At 38.5% G+C, this 21077-nt stretch overlaps 1 protein-coding gene across 1 annotated transcript; it reads left to right on the top strand.

Moving 5' to 3' along the window:
- Nucleotides 1–9732: 9732 nt before the first annotated feature.
- Nucleotides 9733–17795, top strand: SFRP2 (secreted frizzled related protein 2). The gene is made up of 3 exons (XM_075287767.1): nucleotides 9733–10373; nucleotides 11024–11104; nucleotides 15266–17795. Exons 1-3 carry the CDS (start codon nucleotides 9872–9874, stop codon nucleotides 15568–15570), a joined length of 888 nt encoding a protein of 295 aa, XP_075143868.1. The 5' UTR covers nucleotides 9733–9871; the 3' UTR covers nucleotides 15571–17795.
- Nucleotides 17796–21077: the final 3282 nt, after the last annotated feature.

The following is a 21077-nucleotide window of genomic DNA, read 5'->3' as shown; positions in this document are numbered from 1 at the left end:
TTGTGACACCTCCAACACAAATTAGAATCTGAGAGTTTTCTGCTATATAACCATTCTGGGGTCTTATACCAACGTGAGAGCACTTTGAAGTGAAGCTCTTGTTGTCTCACACAGGTGGAAAACCCATGAGAATGTTTTAATATATCATTTACATCTTGCTCTGTGAATTGTGTCCCCAATTCTTTCTCCCAAGAAGAAATAAACAGGGGTGTTGACTGGGGAAGTGCGGCAGATATGAGTGATTTACAAGCGGAGATAGAGATCCATGAGGGATCAGTGGATTGTAGGGTTAACTCAAATCTTTAGGGGAACCACTTTCGTGGTGTGGATTGGATGGTTCTCTCCACCACAGAAGTGAATTGAGCATAATTCAAAAAATTAAGTTTAATCGGCGACACCATCTCTTGCAGTTTAGCCAGTGAGATCGGTTTTCGATCTTCTATCAGATCTTTCACCGTGTAGTTATGCAGTTTAGACCATAGATCAGCTGGTGATGAACAAGGTGGGGAGAGCATAAACGGCAAAGCATTAGCAGGGGCAGCAAGAGAGGGGAGAGGGGAAAGCGTTGCTTTATACCTGGACCAGACCTCACATGGACCTAGAAGTAAAGAGTTAAAAGTAGGATTTTTCAAGTCCACATTAGTTGCCGACCACAAAAATTTATAGAGCTGTTGGGCACAGGCACCATCTGCCAGAATTTTACAAGTATCGTCCTTCAACGGTTTGTTGTATAGAAACCATCGATTCATTTGAATGGCATGGTGGTACTTCAAGATGTCCGGTATTGCTATACCTCCATCTTTTTTGCTCCTAGTCATTACTTGATATGCCAATCGGGGAGGTTTATGTGACCAAATAAAAGAACTAAACAATCTCCTAGCACTAACAAAAAAGGATTTAGGTAAGGCTATCGGTAACATCTGCATAGTGTATAGGATTTTCGGGACAATATATGTCTGCAAAAGGTTCCTTCTACCTAGCCACGATAGAAAGGGAAAGTCATACAGCTTAAGTAAACGTTTTACTTCATCAAGCAATGGAGGGTAATTCTTCTCAAAGACCAAATGTATGGATCGAGGAAGTTGTATTCCTAAATATTTGATGGTCTGCTGTTTCCAAATAAACGGGGAGGATGTTGCTAACTCAGATGCCAGTTTATCATTTAAGGAAATATTTAAAATTTCAGATTTAGATATATTAATCTTGTAATTAGATAAGGAACCATACTGGTGAAGCAGGTCCGTCAATGCGGAAAGACCCACCTCAGGGTTCGAAATCAGAAACATCACATCATCTGCGAAAGCAACTGAAGATATTGTTTTTCCGTATGCCTTAAAGCCGTGAATCAGTGGGTGTTGTCTAACCGCTTGAAGCATAGTCTCCAATGTTAAGATAAATAAAGAGGGAGACAAGGGGCAGCCTTGTCTTGTTCCATTTGATATAGTGAAGTACTCAGAGTGCACCATTCACTTTTATTCTCGCGTGTGGCTGCGAGTACAACGTAGCTGACGAATAGCCTTTCTAAAGGGTATTCCGACGTCTTATCCACAAAAAAAAAAAAATGTTTTAATGGTAGAATCCCTTTAACAACAGTAAATAATAACAGCGCTTTCTTTTCAAGGGAACACAAAACTTTTTGGATCTCTAATACATACACTTCACTAATATCGTCATCTCTAACCAAGCAGATTCCAAACCATCAGAAAATTAACTCATTGGTACAAAACTAATTTTGCAGAAGGGCATTGATCCTAAACACCCGGCCAAACCATAAAAAACTATATTTAGATAAAAGAAGAACAAGCAGTTTTGCAACAGATGGTCGGTCCCCCTCAGAAGTTGTCTGGATGACAGTGAGACCGAAGCAAGTCTGCTGAGATAGGAGCAAGCAACGCAGCCAATGTCTGTGGAGGAACTGTGTCAAGGTAGATATATCAACTGAGCTCTGACATTTTGAAAAATTAAGTTGAAAAAAATCTAAGCATTACTTGGGTTTTTCTATGTATTGGATATTGTCCGCTTTACTGTTATGGTATTAAACTTTCCCCTGGATTTATTCTAATGAGCCAGCAAAACCATGGCTACAACTTTCTATCTAACAAAGGGTAATCCCAAAATGAACTCTATCAATGTCCAAAGACATGAATGGACATGTGTGACACTGAGGGGGCCATTAGATGCTAAAAACCTAGTCATGGTCCTTCCAACATTAGCATTAGAAATGCATCTCTTACACTGAATGCATAGGCCCTTTATACTATGTAGTGTGGGGTTTTTAGTGTAAGCCAGTGGGACATGTATGGACATATTTAGTGATTTGCTATTGTGCCGTCCTTACACGTCCTTGGTGTCATTTTCTGTAGTACGTCACCATTTGATGCTGAACAGACCAATGCTACTAAAAGATGAAACTGTCTAAACCTTATACAGAATTGCTATCCTACTACATCTCTAAATAAGAACATTATCCCCTATTATTAATGTGAAAATGGGTAAAAGGAATAAAAACATTGTGTGATCATTTTTCTATTAATTATACTTGTTGTACATTTTAATTAATCTTTGCAATCATTTATTAGAGAATGATTAACTGGATTATCTAAAAGAAATTCTAATGTCACAGTGACACCCGTGGACAAGAAGAATACTTGCAAGGAACGGTTATCATTATTACACCATTGTAGTCCATCTAAGGTTCTAAAGCACAAAACAACTTGACTGAGTACAATCATATATCTAAAACTTAAAAGTAGGTAAAATATATTAAATTCTGCATTTTATAAAAAATATTAATGATAATAAAAAATAATAATCTTTAATAAACACATAGACTTCACCTATAGCTTTAAGTGTCAATTATAAGAGAATTATGGACATAAATCTACTACAAATTTAGTAGACACCAAAAGAACATACTAGCTACTGTCCTATAAAATTAATAGCCTTACCAAAATAGTCATAATGCTCATTCTTTAAATAAAAAATAAAAAATTGGGGGCATTTTCCTGGTGTTTTTTTATTTGGTGTTTTTGATGTCGGCTACACATCAGTGCCGATGAGAGGGCCGGGGGGAACGCTACTCTATTCAAATTTACCTTCAAAATTATGTAGACTCTCAGCTTCTATTGAACACTTAGAATCCTCTGATGATGCTGGTGATAGGAATGGACCCCAGCAGTGAAACGCGTTACTATGTAGTGTTGCCGACATTGTTTTATTATTTATTAGCTGGCCATCTGAATGACCACTATTTATTCCTAATGATAGTTGCTGCTACAGGGAGTATTAGTGAACTATACTGAGACACTATCTCTGAGATTCTGAGACTGTGCAGTGCTTCATAGACATAGGGACAGTTATCTATAGAATTGTCTTCAGCGGAGCTATTTATTGGAGAGGAACTTTGCATCTTTGTCCCATAATATCCTTATTTATGGTAGACATACTTACAATTATCTATAGGCAGAGTCTTTCTTCTCTTATAGTGTGGGGAGTGTTTTTGTTTTGTGGGGTATTTTAACAAGTTTTTCAATAAAATATTTTTTATTTTAATACGCCCTGTTAGGGTTACTCACCCCTCTTGTTTGCAAAATTACTATATAGGCACGTAATACCTTGTATTAGTCAATTTTTTGTTATTTATACCTATAAAGAAACCATAGGAAAAATAACACCAAGAGTATGCTGAATTATCTAGCAAAAAAAAAAATCTGACGTAAAATAATAAATATAATAAATGCATTGAAAGTAGTGAATTCTATATGGAGTTTTGTGAGGATTTTGGGGATTTCAGTTCAAGCTCCGCCACCCCAGGGCAACTCTTTACTCCTCCTGCGCATTGTCATGACTCTAGTATTTGTACAAGCTCATCCATATAACAATACGTATTTCAAGTTGCTAGTAATGCTAGACCCACATGGCAAATCTTACAACCTTTTGCGTCAACCTCTGGGATATATGGATTATATAAGGTTTATATGTAAATCGAGCACTATGTTGGAATATACAGAAATGAAATGATGTCACATTTATTTATCTTATCCACATTTGATCTGACTTTCGTCAAGTAAATTAAAACGTCAGGGGTACATTTCCGGCATTTCTACCAAAATTCACAAATGTGTGAACCTGGATTTAAGTGCAAGTATCCAAACCAAATAGGGTTGAATCAATGTGTCATGGACAGGTATGACACATCCCCTTTAATGTTACCCAGCAGTCCAGCTTTAATGAAAGAAGTGTATTACAATAGAGTATATGTTGATACACCTAGTGCTATGCCAAGGTACACATATAATGCCCCCCAGCATGTGCACCTCCCTAGGCACAACACATGCTTGAACATGCCTATGCTTAAATCTGTTCCCAGAACACCTATAATGGACTTTACATGGTAACCAGGGGATGGAGACAAAAGCCTTAAAGTGCAATATCTAAATCCTTTTACTGCCAATACAAGAGCCCCCTCTGTAATTGTGATTCACCAAAAGGGTTTGTGTACCCATGCATATTGCCTATTGAAACTTTCTCCTCCTTCGTAACAAGGGGGTAAAGATTTTATTGCATTTGTAACGCAGACATTTGTTAGCACATCTTATTGAAGGTGTTTTCTAAAACAGAAAAACAATTTCAACACTGTAGGTTATAGAACATTTACAGATTTAGTAAAGCTTAATTATTGGGTTACATTCATTTATACTATTTTCAGTATATCTGCTCGTTGTCTATGAGTGGAAACATTCATTGTATTAAGAGATCCCATTGAATTGGTCAAGCAGGGATGAATAAAGCTTTCCAGGACATTACCTGCACTAGGCAAGCTTTATTTCTATTATAAGCCCCATTTATTATCTTTGCAGGGTACAGTGGGAGGCTGGAACTCTGTGCATTGCCTCCTCTACTGCACCACCAGCTGTATATGATGGTACCAACTCCGATCTACCCCAACTGTAGATCCATAGAGTAGGGTAAAGTTTGTCATGTGACCAAGAATTGGAGTGTCAGCAAGGCAGGCAGAGAAACAAGACCTCTGGCCTCCCCAGATGCAAAAGTAATAAACATGGCTCCATGAGTCCTAGTTATATGGTATATCAGGGAATGCATTGCTAAGCTTTATTTTTCAGGCTAAGGCACCACATACCAATGTGAAGCAAAAAAAAAACAAACTGCGGAGAAAAACTGTGGCAGAAACGCATTGCTTTCCTCAGCAAACTTTTTGCCCCTATTATAACTATACGATATATATACAGTACAGACCAAAAGTTTGGACACACATTGGACTTCTCATTCAATGAGTTTTCTGTATTTTCATGACTATGAAAATTGTAGATTCACACTGAAGGCATCAAAACTATGAATTACCACATGTGGAATGATATACTTAACAAAAAAGTGTGAAACAACTGAAAATATGTCTTATATTCTAGGTTCTTCAAAGTAGCCACCTTTTGCTTTGATTATTGCTTTGCACACTCTTGGCATTCTCTTGGTGAGCTTCAAGAGGTAGTCACCTGAAATGGTCTTCCAACAGACTTGAAGGAGTTCCCAGAGATGCTTAGCACTTGTTGGCCCTTTTGCCTTCACTCTGCGTCCAGCTCACCCCAAACCATCCCGACTGGGTTCAGGTCTGGTGACTGTGGAGGCCAGGTCACCTGGCATAGCACCCCATCACTCTCCTTCTTGGTCAAATAGCCCTTACACAGCCTGGAGGTGTTTGGAGTCATTGTCCTGTTGAAAAATAAATGATGGTCCAGCTAAACGCAAACCGGGTGGAACAGCATGCCGCTGCAAGATGCTATGGTAGCCATGCTGGTTCAGTATGCCTTCAATTTTGAATAAATCCTCAACAGTGTCACCAGCAAAGCACCCCCACACACCATCACACCTCCTCCTCCATGCTTCATGGTGGGAACCAGGCATGTAGAGTCCATCCATTCACCTTTTCTGCGTAGCACAAAGACATGGTGGTTGGAGCCAAAGATCTCAAATTTGGACTCATCAGACCAAAGCACAGATTTCTACTGGTCTAATGTCCATTCCTTGTGTTCTTTAGCCCAAACAAGTCTCTTCTGCTTGTTGCCTGTCCTTAGCAGTAGTTTTCTAGCAGCTATTTTACCATGAAGGCCTGCTGCACAGTCTCCTCTTAATAGTTGGTGTAGAGCTGTTAACCTGCGATTTCTGAGGCTGGTGACTTGGATGAGCTTATCCTCCGCAGCAGAGGTGACTCTTGGTCTTCCTCTCCTGGGGCGCTCCTCATGTGAGCCAGTTTCTTGGTAGAGCTTGATGGTTTTTGCAACTGCACTTGGGGACACTTTCAAAGTTTTCCCAATTTTTCGGACTGACTGACCTTCATTTCTTAAAGTAATGATGGCCACTTGTTTTTCTTTACTTAGCTGCTTTTTTCTTTCCATAATAAAAATTCTAACAGTCTATTCCGTAGGATTATCAGCTGTGTATCCACCTGACTTCTGCACAACACAACTGATGGTCCCAACCCCATTTATAAGGCAAGAAATCCCAAAATCCCACTTATTAAACCTGACAGGGCACACCTGTGAAGTGAAAACCATTGCCGGTGACTACCTCTTGAAGCTCATCAAGAGAATGCCAAGAGTGTGCAAAGCAGGAATCAAAGCAAAAGGGAGCTACTTTGAAGAACCTAGAATATAAGACAGATTTTCAGTTGTTTCACACTTTTTTGTTATGTATATAATTCCACATGTGTTAATTCATAGTTTTGATGCTTTCTGTGTGAATCTACAATTATCATAGTCATGAAAATACAGAAAACTCTTTGAATGAGAAGGTGTGTCCAAACTTTTAGTCTGTACTGTGTGTATATACCTATACAGAAAATGCCAAAATTTCTGTAGCTATAATTGACATGCTGTAATTTTCAAAACGTAGCTTTTCCTCTGTGGATTTTTTTCTGCAATGTGTGGATGGGATTAGCCAGAATCCCATCCACTTTGCAGCTACTGTAAAAAGCCGAGTTTTTGCACCATGGGACCTGGCATTAATCACTGAATAATGGATATGAAATTAGTTGTGCAGTTTTTCAATTGTAACTGCTTTAAACAATATATTAGGAAACTTCAGAAATAGTTATTTTACAATATTTGGTGAGGATTCTGATGTCCTATTATTGCCTTCCATTATTTTCACCAATGTATCTTTATTACTATGTCTCAAAGGCACTATGAATGCTATTACCTAATATACTAGTAAAAGTTCACTATGTACAGTGCTTGAATTATTTTTCACTAGACATGCTCTGTCTTTCCACCATACCCAGTACTGAAATCCATCCCAGGGCATGTATCCTAAATGTGTGGACAGACATATGTAAATAGACTCAGTGCCCACTCCATACTGAGGAGCATGCTTCATTGAGTTATGCAATTTTTATATTCCAGGAGACATTACTTTTTGGCACTCTGGCAAGTTTCTTCTTTACATGCATTAAACATGGGAAGAATATGCAAATCTGTCTTCCATGATGTAATTAGGAAGACAGTGTCTCAGTCATGCAGCCCAATAGAGGACACTCACTGAGGATATGCAAAGCTGTCTTCCATGATGTAATTAGGAAGTCAGTGCCTCAGTCATGCAGCCCAATAGAGAGCGCTCCCTTTAACATCAATCTGACCTTCCCAGAGGCCTTTGCTGCAATGATGTGGGATTTTACCAAGTACAGTCTCTCAGACGAGAACAGCTGTTTCGATCTGATTGGATCTCTTCAGCCCGGCGCAGAGAAGACTGACTTGGCAGAGGTGTGAGGCTTCTAGACAGGGTTAAGGGGATATCGTCACTCCTTAGGGACAGACCACCATTTAGGTGTGTGGAGTCTTATTAAGCCATTAGCACTCCACTGTGCAAAGGAACATGGGAAGAATATGCAAATCTGTCTTCCATGATGTAATTAGGAAGACAGTGCCTCAGTCATGCAGCCAAATAGAGGGCACTCCCTTTATACATGCATTAAATACACTTGTAGCTTAGTTGCATTCTCACGACTGTCCGTCTCAGACAACGTCAGATGGTTGGCTCCATTACATGGCCACTTTTAGTAGGCAAAGTGAACATTGTTATAACAGAATCCTTAGTGGGTATATAATGGGTAGCCATGTGAATTTGTTAGGGAACATTTCCAAGCAGTTTTCCTAATAATGAATTCCCATCCCCTGGTTGAACTTGATGGACATATGTCTTTTTTCAACCGTACTATGTTACTAGTGAAAAACAATTACTCCATTTTGGTGCAATATTCTAATAAACTGTGATGATCAGAATTGTTCCCTTTAGCTCTAAGAGCAGTCCTATAATATCCTGCAGAGCTGCAATAACTTTCCAATGTCCTGCAGTTGCCCTCCAGACTAATCAGCAGCCTCATGCTGTTTTATGACAGCCTGCTGTCTGGAGTCCATTGATATAAACAGCAGCCTGCACGTTTGCTGAGCGAGTGTAGCCTATTATGTGAAAGTTCCTGAAGCTAAAAATGAAGTGTAATTGCAGTATATTATGGAATTGCTAGCTATGCCATTTCATCTTATATTCCTTACATTACATCACAATGTGCTAATTTAGTCCTCATATACAGCAATTATACAATGGCATGCGGAGTCCCTGTCACTTTGTACTACAGAGCTGTAGACACTTAATTTGTCACCTTATGACGTGCCACCATATTAACTTTCACAATAATCTAAGGGGAAACAATTCTGCAAAGTTCCATCAAATGGAATCAACCAATAATACTATAAATTATAAAACTGTACCATGGAACTGTATGACCCTATAGACTTCTATAGATTTCATACTAGGACCCTGAACAATGTGATACATTTCTGTGCAAAATTAGAGACATGACAAAAAAAAAGTCAATTTGTTAAACATTCCTCTTCATATGTTTATGTATCAATAATATGGGATAAATTATTAGGATAAGCAATAGGAATGTAAAATCCATAAAGAACTATAACAAACCCCTGGCTCTTATCTCCTTTATAGTAATTAAGCTGTAAACCAATTACTTACCTCCAGTAAATGTATCATGTACTGTATACCAAATCATCCTATCAGGAGGGAAGTGACCAATTCCTATCCATCAGTGATGTTTCATGTACATAATATGAATGAACTAATATTGACTTGATATTAATGGAGATGTTACTGACAACACTAAGGAGCATTAAGCTAATATGCTAATATCCTGACACTGACAAGTCTCCTTCAGTAAGTTTCACAGTGTACAGACAAATGGATGTAAACCCCCCCAGGTCATTGACAACAGCCCCCAGCCTCATTATAATAAACACTTAAAAGAGAAGCACATAATGGCCATGATAAGCGTTTATCTACATAAATGACTGAGGTGTGTCTCACTACAAACACAGCAAAGCAAATATTAAGCGGCCCCTTTAAGAGTCAAATCTACTTTACAAGTATCAGTAAATGTATTTATGAAGTGTGAGGCTCCCCCATGCATAAGATCTCAGCCTGCTCCCTCTATTAGACAATGCACTTGTGAGTCCTTTGTAAGGCTTTGTTCACATTTTACATGCACTGTAACATTTCTTTTTAAGCTGTCCTGCCAAAAGAGAATTCCCAAAGGAGCAACTGAGCAAGTAAGCAGTGACCAATCCTTCTCTCATGGTTGTCAGCAGCCTCCTCCCACTCACTGGACTAGCATAAAAAATCAAGAAAAGTCTTGTTTGCACTAGAGCATCTGATGAGTGTGGTGTAAGGTGGAGGCTGCCAGAGCTGAGATCTGCATGTAGCCTGAGGAAGGCTGGGACTGTCTCTCCAGAGGAGCACAAGCACCATCCAGCAGTAGCAGCACTGTCTGTTCTCCATAGCCTCACTGCTAACCATGTGCTGCCAGAAGCCCTTCTACTTCATCTTCCTCATCCTGCTGGCATCTGACTGTATGGACTCAGTGAAAAGCTTGTTTCCATTTGGGCAACCTGAATTTTCCTACAAGAGGAGCAATTGCAAACCCATCCCTGCAACTCTGCTTCTATGCCATGATATTGAGTACCCCAACATGAGGCTGCCAAACCTCCTGGGCCATGAGACTATGAAAGAAGTCCTGCAGCAAGCATCCTCCTGGATCCCACTGATACAGAAGCAGTGCCACCGTGATACCAAGAAATTCCTGTGCTCCCTCTTTGCTCCAGTGTGCATTGATGACCTGGATGAGACCATAAAGCCCTGCAGGTCACTGTGTGAGCAGGTGAAGGACAGCTGTGCCCCAGTCATGTCTGCATTTGGCTTCCCATGGCCAGATATGCTGGACTGCAGTCGATTTCCCCAGGACAATGATTTGTGTATCCCACCGGCAAGTACTGAGTATGTGCCAGCCACCAGAGAAGGTAAGGTGCCCACTACACAAAGCACTCATACCATCATACCTAAAAATTTGCTTCTTACCATTCATATTCCTCTAGGGAAGCTGTGTCTTTTCTGTATATATATATATATATATATATATATATATATATATATATATATATACTGGAGGTTTACTATTTCACTGTAAATAACCATATCTCCTGTGCAGACAAGAGGGAGGGCAGGAAACACAAGCCACTTAAGTTTATTGGCATGAAATGCCATATGAGTGTGCAATGATCTTAATGGATACAATGCTAATTTACTTCATATGTCTCCAATAAGTATCGAAGACAATCTAGAGAAAACAGTGGTGCCTGCTGCTCTGAAAGCTTATGCCCCCAGTCCTGTGCTTGTGTGTGCCAAGTGCTGAGTGCAACTGGCACAGGAGGCTTGCAGATCACGCAGTCTTGTAAGACATCAGGAAAAAGGTTTCAAGTGTTTATGGAAATAGTTTTGGGTGTTTTGTAGAGCAGGGTTATAATATCATATAAACAGCACAGGCACAAACTCCAGACATGTTACTTGTGTTGCCCTGCACATGAAGATGGGTAAAGCAGCCAGGAGCGGAGCGCCACCTGCTGGCAGGTAAACATTGCGCCACCCTAATAAAATACTTCTCTTTTCACAGCACCAAAAGTTTGTGACGCCTGTAAAACCGGCATCGAGGATGACAATGACATTGTGGAGAATCTGTGCAAAAATGATTTCGGTAAGTGTGCTGAGAGTGCCAAAAAAGTATATAGAAAGCATAGACGTATTTATTGCGCAATAGCCATATACACTATGATTTGCCTGTGTTCATAAATATTATATAACTGTCTTATAGACATAGAAATACATTTCTTCTTTCTAGCTACTGTATAGCAATTCTGTTTAGCTCATTGCTTGATCCTATCTTCCTTTTTATGTCATATAGTCGTACCACATAAGAATGCTAATCTAATGTCTTTCTATCTAGTTATCATCTATTTTATTGCCAAATAATCTATTTGTCTCATATGTGTTGGACTCTGATGGTCTCTATAATCTCTGTCTCCTATGTATATATGTATCATGTATCTTTAGAGAATAGGGTTTTTTTTCTTTAGAATTTATTCTTTCTATCAATCCAATCCCATAACAAGGTTTCCTAGATCAGGAGCTGCAGAGGGCTAAAGAGCAGTCATATATTCGTCATTGTATCTTGCTACGTGTATTATATCCATTGCTATAAGTGTATGCATGGACTCCATTAATGTGCCTGTAGCCACAGCACATAACATCCAACCAAAACTCCTTTAAGTTCAGGGATGTGTTATTTATTCAAAAAAGAAAAGTTCGGACCATAGTTTATATAAAACATATAACTTTTATAAACTAAAAATTCATATACACATATTGTATAATAAATGTAACACGGGTGCGAGTAAAACAATAAGAATTATATAAGTGAAGCGTAGTCACAACCACATGAAGTGTGAGTGGCAGGACCTGAGAAGCAGGCACCGTATGTTAAATGAATTAGTGGTAAAACAAATGAGGCCACGTTCTGTAGAAAGAGATGTCTATGTTGTAGCCCTGCAGTATAATTTGTTATTGTAGCCTGATTGACAGCCCGAGCCGCTTGTATGGATCCAGGCAGTGTAAGCGGCAATTAGGATGTAGATGTGAGCTGACGTGAGGCTGGCCCATTTTATAAACAACACTTTTATACCTTTCACTGGCTCCTTTAAGACAGGAAACAAAAGGTATTCTTAACATAAATCAAGCGCCTATGAATTTGGGATGGGAGGAATAACAAGCGTAACCTCGCCGCAGCGCACATGATTGATGATGTTAGATGTTGATTAGTTGGATGCGAATGATAAAATAAGTGCACGGTTGACTTCTAGTGTAGCCATAACTTCTGTACAATCGCAGGTCTTGTATGGCATGTTGTGGCCTTGGCTGTACAGGATATTAATCTTGACAAATGAAAACAAGCTGCTATTTTATTATATAAGAAACGTACAAAGAAAAATGACTGCAACGTCTCCTATAAAGCACACAGACAATGACATTTCCACAGTCCTGATGATACCGTAATGGCGGTAAACTTGCAGACAGCAAAGCTGTAATAGTCTTAAATGTTTATTTTTATAGTGATAACTATGTACACCACAGACATTTCTCAGTATATGGGACACTGGTGTATGTAATATATACTGTTTATGGTAAGATATAGACATATAATGATGATGAGTCAGGTGTGGGCTATAAGGAATGTTGGCGAGATGCCATATGTACATTGTTTATTACATATACACGATCATGATCTTCCTTATGACAGTTTATAGGTATTGTACATAATAATGTAAATGACGAGTAAGTTATGTAAGTTATAATCATAATGTTGCTGAGGAGCCACATATACGTTATAAGGCATATGCATAATGCTGATGATACGCCTTGTATACATTTAGGGGCACAGCTACTGTATAGGGAATGCAAAGGAAACATTCACACCCAGACCCAGTAGTACGAGGAGTCCCAAAGCCCCTTTCACACAGAAAAAGACCGTAGTGCTATAAATGGCATGTGGAATGAGGGGAGCTAAGACATAGATTTTTCATTAGATCCCATGGACTTCAATTTATTCTTCTGTATTTCTTATAAGGAATATATGTAAGGCATGTAAATGAAGTTTATGGTAGGTTATGTATATGTTGTAAAGTATAAAATACCGTAACGTTGGTGAAGAGACTTGTATATGTTATAAAGAACATACAAGATACCCATTGCTTTAAATCATATACATAACACAGGTGATGTGCCATCTACATGCAGCACTAGTAACATATATACAAAGTTTTGCATTTGCATAGTCACACATGTACATACTGCAGATGATGTACAATATATATGCTGTAGTAGTAATACATGTAGAACACATACTTTCCTTATGAGTCATGTATAAATTGTTTCTGAGCACATGCATCATTCTGTTCTTGTAACACATACAGTATACATAATACTAGTAATGATCCATTTATATATTGTAAGGTATACATAACACATATTTTGTTGAGGAACTATATATACAATATATATATAACGCTGGTGATAGGTGTGATATGAAATGTTTTCCGGTGCGTGCTGATTCAGGTAACTTTATAACATATATACATAAAGCTCACGTTAGCCATGTACTAAGGGACAAGTCATATATACATTGAAAGATATATAGGGGGAAATGTATCATGCCTTGTATGCCACAGGAAAAAAAAAAAACACAATTTTTTGCACAACTCGGGAGCATAAAAATGAATCTTTCTTCTCACTTATGCTGCTCTCACCACTTTCATGAAAAGGGCATGGCGAGATGAGGTGAGATGAAAGTGCCTGTGATGAGGCTATGAACCTCGTATATAAGGTAGTGCAGGTATTATCAAGAACAGTATACTACCCTCTGCTCTTGATATATCCCCTCCTGTACATAATGCTGAGGATAGGCAGTGTACAAGTATATGTTGATGACAGGCATACTCTATATTGTAATGGTCTGGTAGGGAGTTGACATTTACGAAATTCCCGCTGGCATATTGCTCATTTCTTTCTTTCTCTGATTTTACTGCACATTTTTGTATACCTAGAATGCCTTCTATAAAGTATAACCATCTAAACTGCCCCAAAAAACCACACGTCAACATGTGCATACATGAACATATGAGCAATTGAAATACAGCATACATTCATTATTTGTATATCCTCTTGGGAAGTAGATGGAGACTGGTTCAAAAGATGCCAACTGGTAGAAAAATAAATGTATGGGACGGATAGATAGATGGATGAATGGATAGATAGATGATAGGTAGGTAGATAGATAGATAGATAGATAGATAGATAGATAGATAGATAGCATTCTTATGTGATAGAGGGACAAGAATATGATAGAATATTGCATATACTGTATATAGTCTCATATGAATAGTCACAAATGATAGATAATATATGAATATAGATGCCATGATATAAAAAGGAAGATGGGCTGAAGATATAAGATAAACAGATTGAGAAATAAGATGCCTACATTTTTTTCACTACCCTTTGGAATACTTCCTAATTTTTTTATTCATAGATAGAAGAACGGATATTATCTACATTTTCTTCCAAGAGAAAGGAGTTTGGATTCTGTACAGAAAGTTGACTCTAAGTTAAAATGACATGAATGATGGGTTAGTCATAAAAATGAATGCTGGAAATCTGGGGAATCTTACATCCCTGCTCTGACTCATATGCTTTGCATAGAGCCATACAAACTTTCTTCTCCACACTTCTTGCATATATTAAAAGGACAGTCCGCCTAAAGTTTCTTACCAATGTTTGATGTTAAATTGACTGCAATTTGCTGTTCCCCATGCGCCGTGAATTGTGGATGGCTGTAGTGATGTACCCCCCGTGATCACCAATTTGGAGACCCTCCGGAAACATTAGCATGTATGCGTGTGGATTATATTAGAGACTGTTTATATGAGTTATGGACCTTTGGTTTAATGTTCCTTTAATGATGTCTTTTATGATGCCGTCCCACTCATAGTAAATGTCTTAATAGCATCAAATATTTGCTGGATGAGTGTGCAGGGTTTAATGATTGTTTCCATCTCTGCAGTACATTGAGGGCCGTAATCCCAGAGGGACACTGTGGGGGTTAAGACATAAGGGGTTTGACTTTGATGCCCTTTGTGGTTTAAAAATGGAGCCACCTGCTGCAATTTTGTCAGGGCCTGACAGTTTCATTAGCAACACATCCCACCCTAGGTTGTTGGCTGCTGTGGCTACTGATGGACGTGTCTCTCTCAATCTCTTTCTCACCAATCTCTCTGCTTGCCTCCCCCTCTTTTGCCCTCATTAGCCCTGAAGATAAAAGTGAAGGAGATCGCCTACATCAATGGGGACACTAAGATCATCCCGGAGACAAAGAGCAAAACCATTTACAAACTGAATGGGGTAACAGAAAGAGATTTGAAGAAGACTGTGCTGTGGCTTAAAGATGGCCTGCAGTGTACCTGCGACGAGATGAATGACATTAACGCTCCCTATTTAGTGATGGGACAAAAGCTCGGAGGGGAGCTGGTCATCACCTCAGTCAAACGGTGGCAGAAAGGCCAACGGGAGTTTAAAAGGATCTCTCGCAGCATCCGCAAGCTGCAGTGCTAGTTCCTCCAATAAGTAACTCTTTCAGCACTGGGGCTAGTCTTTTTGCACCTTTCTCCCTTTTTTTGGGGACCCATCCTTTCTGAAATATAACAAAAGGGCTGGGGCGATGGCTTTTTTTTTAATGATGACGAGTATTATTATTTTTATTATAATTATTATTATTATTGAATAAAAACTTGTAAATAATATGAAAATGGGAAAAAAAAAATCCAAATATTTTTTATGATGGCCATGAATTAAAATGTAGAAAAATATTTACCAGATGCAAAGTTGTCGACTGTTCCAACGTATATTTTGTTATATTTCCCATGTGACGGGATTGTTACGATTTGCAATATTTGTAGAATTGTGAGTTTGCATCACATCCTTTAACAAATATACTTTAAAATATTATTTTTTTTCTTCTACTGACAACTGATTTTCTTCATTGTATACAAAGTATCAAGTGTTATCCGGGGTCACAAATGAAGTATTGTATGAGAATGAGATATTTTTGAAAAATAATTGTGATATTACTTTCTGAAAAGTCAGATTGGTAAAAATGCAAATTTATGAATTTTTTGAAAGTTTTACGTTTTTGGAGAAAAAGAAAAAAAAGTAAAATTCGAAAATAAATCTCTTCCATTAGTGAGAAGAACACATATTTGATATCCAAGTACTGAGTTATAGTTGGAAATTTTTCTGTTATGGCTTTTCAAAAGATTAGGAGAAGATTTGACCATTTTGAGCAACACGGTGGCTCAGTGGTTAGCACTGCAGCCTTACAGCACTGGAGTCCTGGGTTCGAATCCCGCCAGGAACAACATCTGCAAGGAGTTTGTACGTTTTCCCCGTGTTTGTGTGGGTTTCCTCCCATTCTACAAAGACATACAGATAGGAAAAAAAAATTACATTGTGATGCCTATATGGTTCTCACAATCTACATTTAAAAAAAAAAAAAAAAGATTTCACCATTTTACCTGGTGTAAATAGCAGATATGTTGACATACATAGTGAATCACATGACGCTTTGCACAGAGTAATGCGTAGTCAGCACAAGCCTTCATGCACACTGTATATCATACACAATCCGTGCACCACCATGTGGTAATACATTATATGGCATGCAATGGAGCATGCACCATTTTTCTCATACAATCCATAAGAAAAATCTTTTCGCACCTCACTGTGAAATTCTAAGGCCCATGAAGGTATAGAATGAATTAGAATTCTGTCGGCGCTGTATTATCGATCATGACTATGGTTGCGTACATAAGGCCTATACCTTATATTGACTATTTTATGTAGTCTGTAGGCCACAGAATGGGAGACAACACAGCACCCTGGGATTGCATCCATGACACTGTTTAATAAGGCAAAAGTGTGCAAACTCACATCTCAGCAATGTCTGCTTGTGTCCAGTTAGGTTTGTCACCTTCGGAGAGTGACAGGACAAGGGCACACACATCTGTACTCTACAATGTGAGACGTGCTATCATAAAAACCAGCCACTGAAAGGTCTACAGCCACAATACAAAAGACTAAGCCTGGATCTTCAGTTACAACTTTCTACACCTAAATACACAATGCTTCTGTATTTTTGGACTTGGTCAGACAGAGAATATACCATATGCATAAATTTCCCATAGACTCCTAGGACCATCTGTTTTCCCTTTTAACTGTTTGAAGGCCACCATGGTTGCATTCAAAGCCTTTTCTTGTGCTAACAGCCTGCTCGGGGCCGTCACAGTCACCCTAGAAATCTTTTATTCCAGCTGTTAGCACAGAGAATACATTAAAACACAAACGCAGCAGAGATTAATCTGCCATTTAGCAGAACTAATGGCAATATCATAATGTGTTATTTTTACATAGGACTTTTGGAATATTACACACACAAACACATGTAAAGTCCTGATACCTTCCTATGGCTGCTCTCAGTAACCAATGGATCAGTCTTGTCCAGTCGTCTCAGTTGCAGCCACCTTTAAGGAATCTTTCCAGTCTTCTAGCAATGAGCTTTTTTCCAGGCAGCAACGTCTTATTTTATTTCATCCTCTTTGTACTATATGCAGCATGATACCTAAAATAGTTGTAAAAATTGCTTTAATACTATTGTAAATAATAAATCAGACAATATATTCTTGTATATAAACTAGACATAATCTCACCCCTTTTTTAAAAAAATAAATAAATTTTTTAATGTGGTATATACAATGATGTATTTTATCACCTGCAGCCCCATCCGGTTACATCTCATTTTTGTACTTGGTTATTGGTCATTTTCTAGAGATTCACTTTTTAGTATTACAATTACTAAATAAAGTTCTTAATAAAACTGCTTTTTATATGGATTTTATTTTGTAAGTATTGCTCTAATAGTAATTATAGTATCTATATAGTATAACATAGTATGTAAGTAGACTCAGGGAATGTGACAATGCCTTTTTTTAGGTAACTAAAGGGTGCCCCCTGCTGGCTGCCTTACATTACTACATATTAAAGCATCCTTTTTAGCATTTTAGTTTGTAGTGACAAGTATGCATCCGCATTATCACAGCTATCAGGATTAAGTCTATTTTGCTAAAAGCTGCCAAGTATTATTATATAAGGTTATTACTAGAACATCAAGTGCAAAGACATTCAGTACTGTACACATTACGAATTATTTCTGCTGTTACTGCCTCCACTTGTATACAAGTCTAAAATTCCAATACACCAAAGCTCTCTTTAAAAGAAAGTTATTCACAGCCACGTGACAGACATTTTTTTTTATAAAGGCCATCACACAATTGCAATAAAATAAAATCGTGTGGCTATTTGGCGTTATTTATCAAAAAAAAAAAAAAATGTATGTTCTGTTTTAACAAACCATCAAAAAATAGGACATATATTTTTGCCCATTTTTATGTAGCCTTCAGTACATCCAAATCTGTGTGAGTCCATGAAAACGGGTGCTCCATAGATGCAAGATGGACAGGAAAAATGGCACATGAGTTGTATGAATAAAAGCTAACCGTATGGTACTGATACACATTGTAATATTATCGGCCTGAGAGATTTTGCTTTACATTCCAGTATACAATGAAAAGTAACATTGAATAAAATCGGGAATATTTTAGTTCCATGTTTTTGTCTATTTCTTACATATCAAACTATATGTAAGAAATTTATGTAAAAAAAAAAAAAAAAAGCAAGAAAAAGTTCAACTATTATAGTGAAGGTCATTTTCTTACTCTAATGTATTAACCCCTGCCAACATCTGCTGGATGTCAGCATTTTTAATATGGCATCCACTCAGGAGTAGAACAGACGCCATATTCCTCTCTTATTATGGGCGCTAACTCTAGTAATTTGATGACTATTGGAGCACAGCCATTATTCTTCTGGATCATCGTTCCTGGATGGTGATCTATCTCCATAACACCTGGGAGCCTATTGCAACCTGAAATAGAAGGGAATGAATTTCTCAATATACTGCAATATATCTCTGGATTGGAAAATACAAACACATAAATCCAAACATAAACACATTAGGTGTCCCAGCATCCTCAAATTTAAAACATTTATCCCATATGGCGGATGCCATAGTGCGAAAAAAATCAAAAGGCAGAATGGCCTTTTTTTTGCTGTTTCACCTTTCCAAAAAAATTGAATAAACAGCAAATAAAACATCATATTATACCAAAATTGGTAGAAATAAAAAGTGCAACTTGCCCCACAAATGACCCCTTCCACACTTCTGTACACACATAAGTTTGCAGGCTTCAGAATAGAGCAACTAAAAGATTTCTTTTTCTTTTTCAAAGTTTTAGGTATTTGTTAGTTTTGTTACAACAACTATATAATTTTGGTATCGCCATGATGGTACCAACCTGCAGAATACAGCTAACATGTCATTTTGGATGCCAAGTGAATGCTGTAAAAACATAACCCATAAGAAAAGGGCACCACTGCAGTTTTCTACTAATACCATCACATTCTAATCTTTTTACAAGCTTTCCAATATATCAACTTGGAATATAAAATAAGTCCTAATACAGCTCTGTGAATGGAAAAATAAAAAGGTATGGCTTTTGGAAAGAGGGCAGTAAAAGAATTAAGATGAAAAGAAAATGGCTTCAACGAGAAAGGGTTAAAATATGATATTGTTCAGAGATTTCCAGACACCCAATTCAACACTGCCAAAGTTTTTTGAGAGGGATCCTGAGAAGAACATAACAAATATTTTTTGTTTTAGCAACTTTTTTTTGCCTTCTCCAACAAGTAAAGGGGTATGACATGTCTAAGGCCCACCAGTGGAATGGAATTCATTCTGGGGCGCACCCTACTACCAGCATGCCCCTGTCCCCATAATATAAATTGTACCCCCATATATTAAAAGGTTTATCCACCTTTCCAATACTGAGAATAGGCCATCAATATTACATCTTCCCTGCAGATCATCTGTACTGAGACAGCGCAGCTACAGGTATAACCAGGTCAGAAGCCATGTAACTCAGCTGCCGTTCGATGTGTACCACTGCAGTACCTAAACCCACCACAACACATGTATGGCAAGCAAGTAGTGTGGCTCCTGGAATTGTTAGCATTACTTGCCTGCTCCCCTGTCCCGCTTCTTCTTGCTCCAGGTGCACTGTTGTGATGTCATGTGGGCCCAGGAAGGAGTGGGAGGAGCAGACAGGTAAGTATTGACCTAATACTACTGTAAGGGGAAAGCAGTGATGGGACAACTGTATGGCCCGAACAGTAAGTAAAGATACTCAGCTTGTAGGCCACAGGCTTAATGTAGCCCTTGACCTACAAGTCGGAGAGAGGTAGAGCAGGAAGCCAGTGGCCCCACTTCTACCCTGTTTTGTGATCTGGTTGTACTTAGCGATTCCTGCCTCAGGCATCTCCACTTTCCACTACAGCCATCAGCCCTGTGCGCCACATATGTTGTGACATGACGACATGTTGGGGCCCCCTGTAGGGCAAAAAGGGAAGCGAAGGTGGCAGGGAGCAGGAACAGGAATGGATAAGTTAAAAGGGACAATTAAAAAAAAAAAGTTAATGCTCCAGTAGGGCCCCCTAAAGGCACGGGTCTGGACATGGGCTAAGATGCAAAATCTCACTGATCTTTTATTGATGACCTATCTTAAGCGTATTTCATTAAAAGAGTTTTCTTTTCTTTAAGATCTATCCTATAGAGAAATGATTATCTGACACCTGGTACCCCCTTGATCAGCTGTTTTCAGCTGCTAATACACAAGGAATGGATCAGAAAGCAGACAGCTCCATTGTGTAGTTGCGAAGCTGAGTCGCTCCGGTTTGGGTCCAATTCAAAGGAATGGGAGCTGAGCTGCAGTACCTCATCTGGCCACTACACAGGGAACAGAACTATCACTGTGTATCAGCTGCAAAAAAATGCTGATCGACGGAGATGACCACCCTAAATGGTGCAGGCCAGCTGTATCATACACTGACTTCTTAGAGGGGGAACAACGCTGGTGTGACTCAATGGCAAATGTAAGAATACACAAACAAGA

The sequence above is a fragment of the Leptodactylus fuscus genome, chromosome 1 (assembly GCF_031893055.1).
Source record: "Leptodactylus fuscus isolate aLepFus1 chromosome 1, aLepFus1.hap2, whole genome shotgun sequence".
NCBI lineage: Eukaryota > Metazoa > Chordata > Amphibia > Anura > Leptodactylidae > Leptodactylus > Leptodactylus fuscus.
Note: the sequence above shows the minus strand (reverse complement) of the source record. Positions and strands in the feature narration are given on the sequence as shown.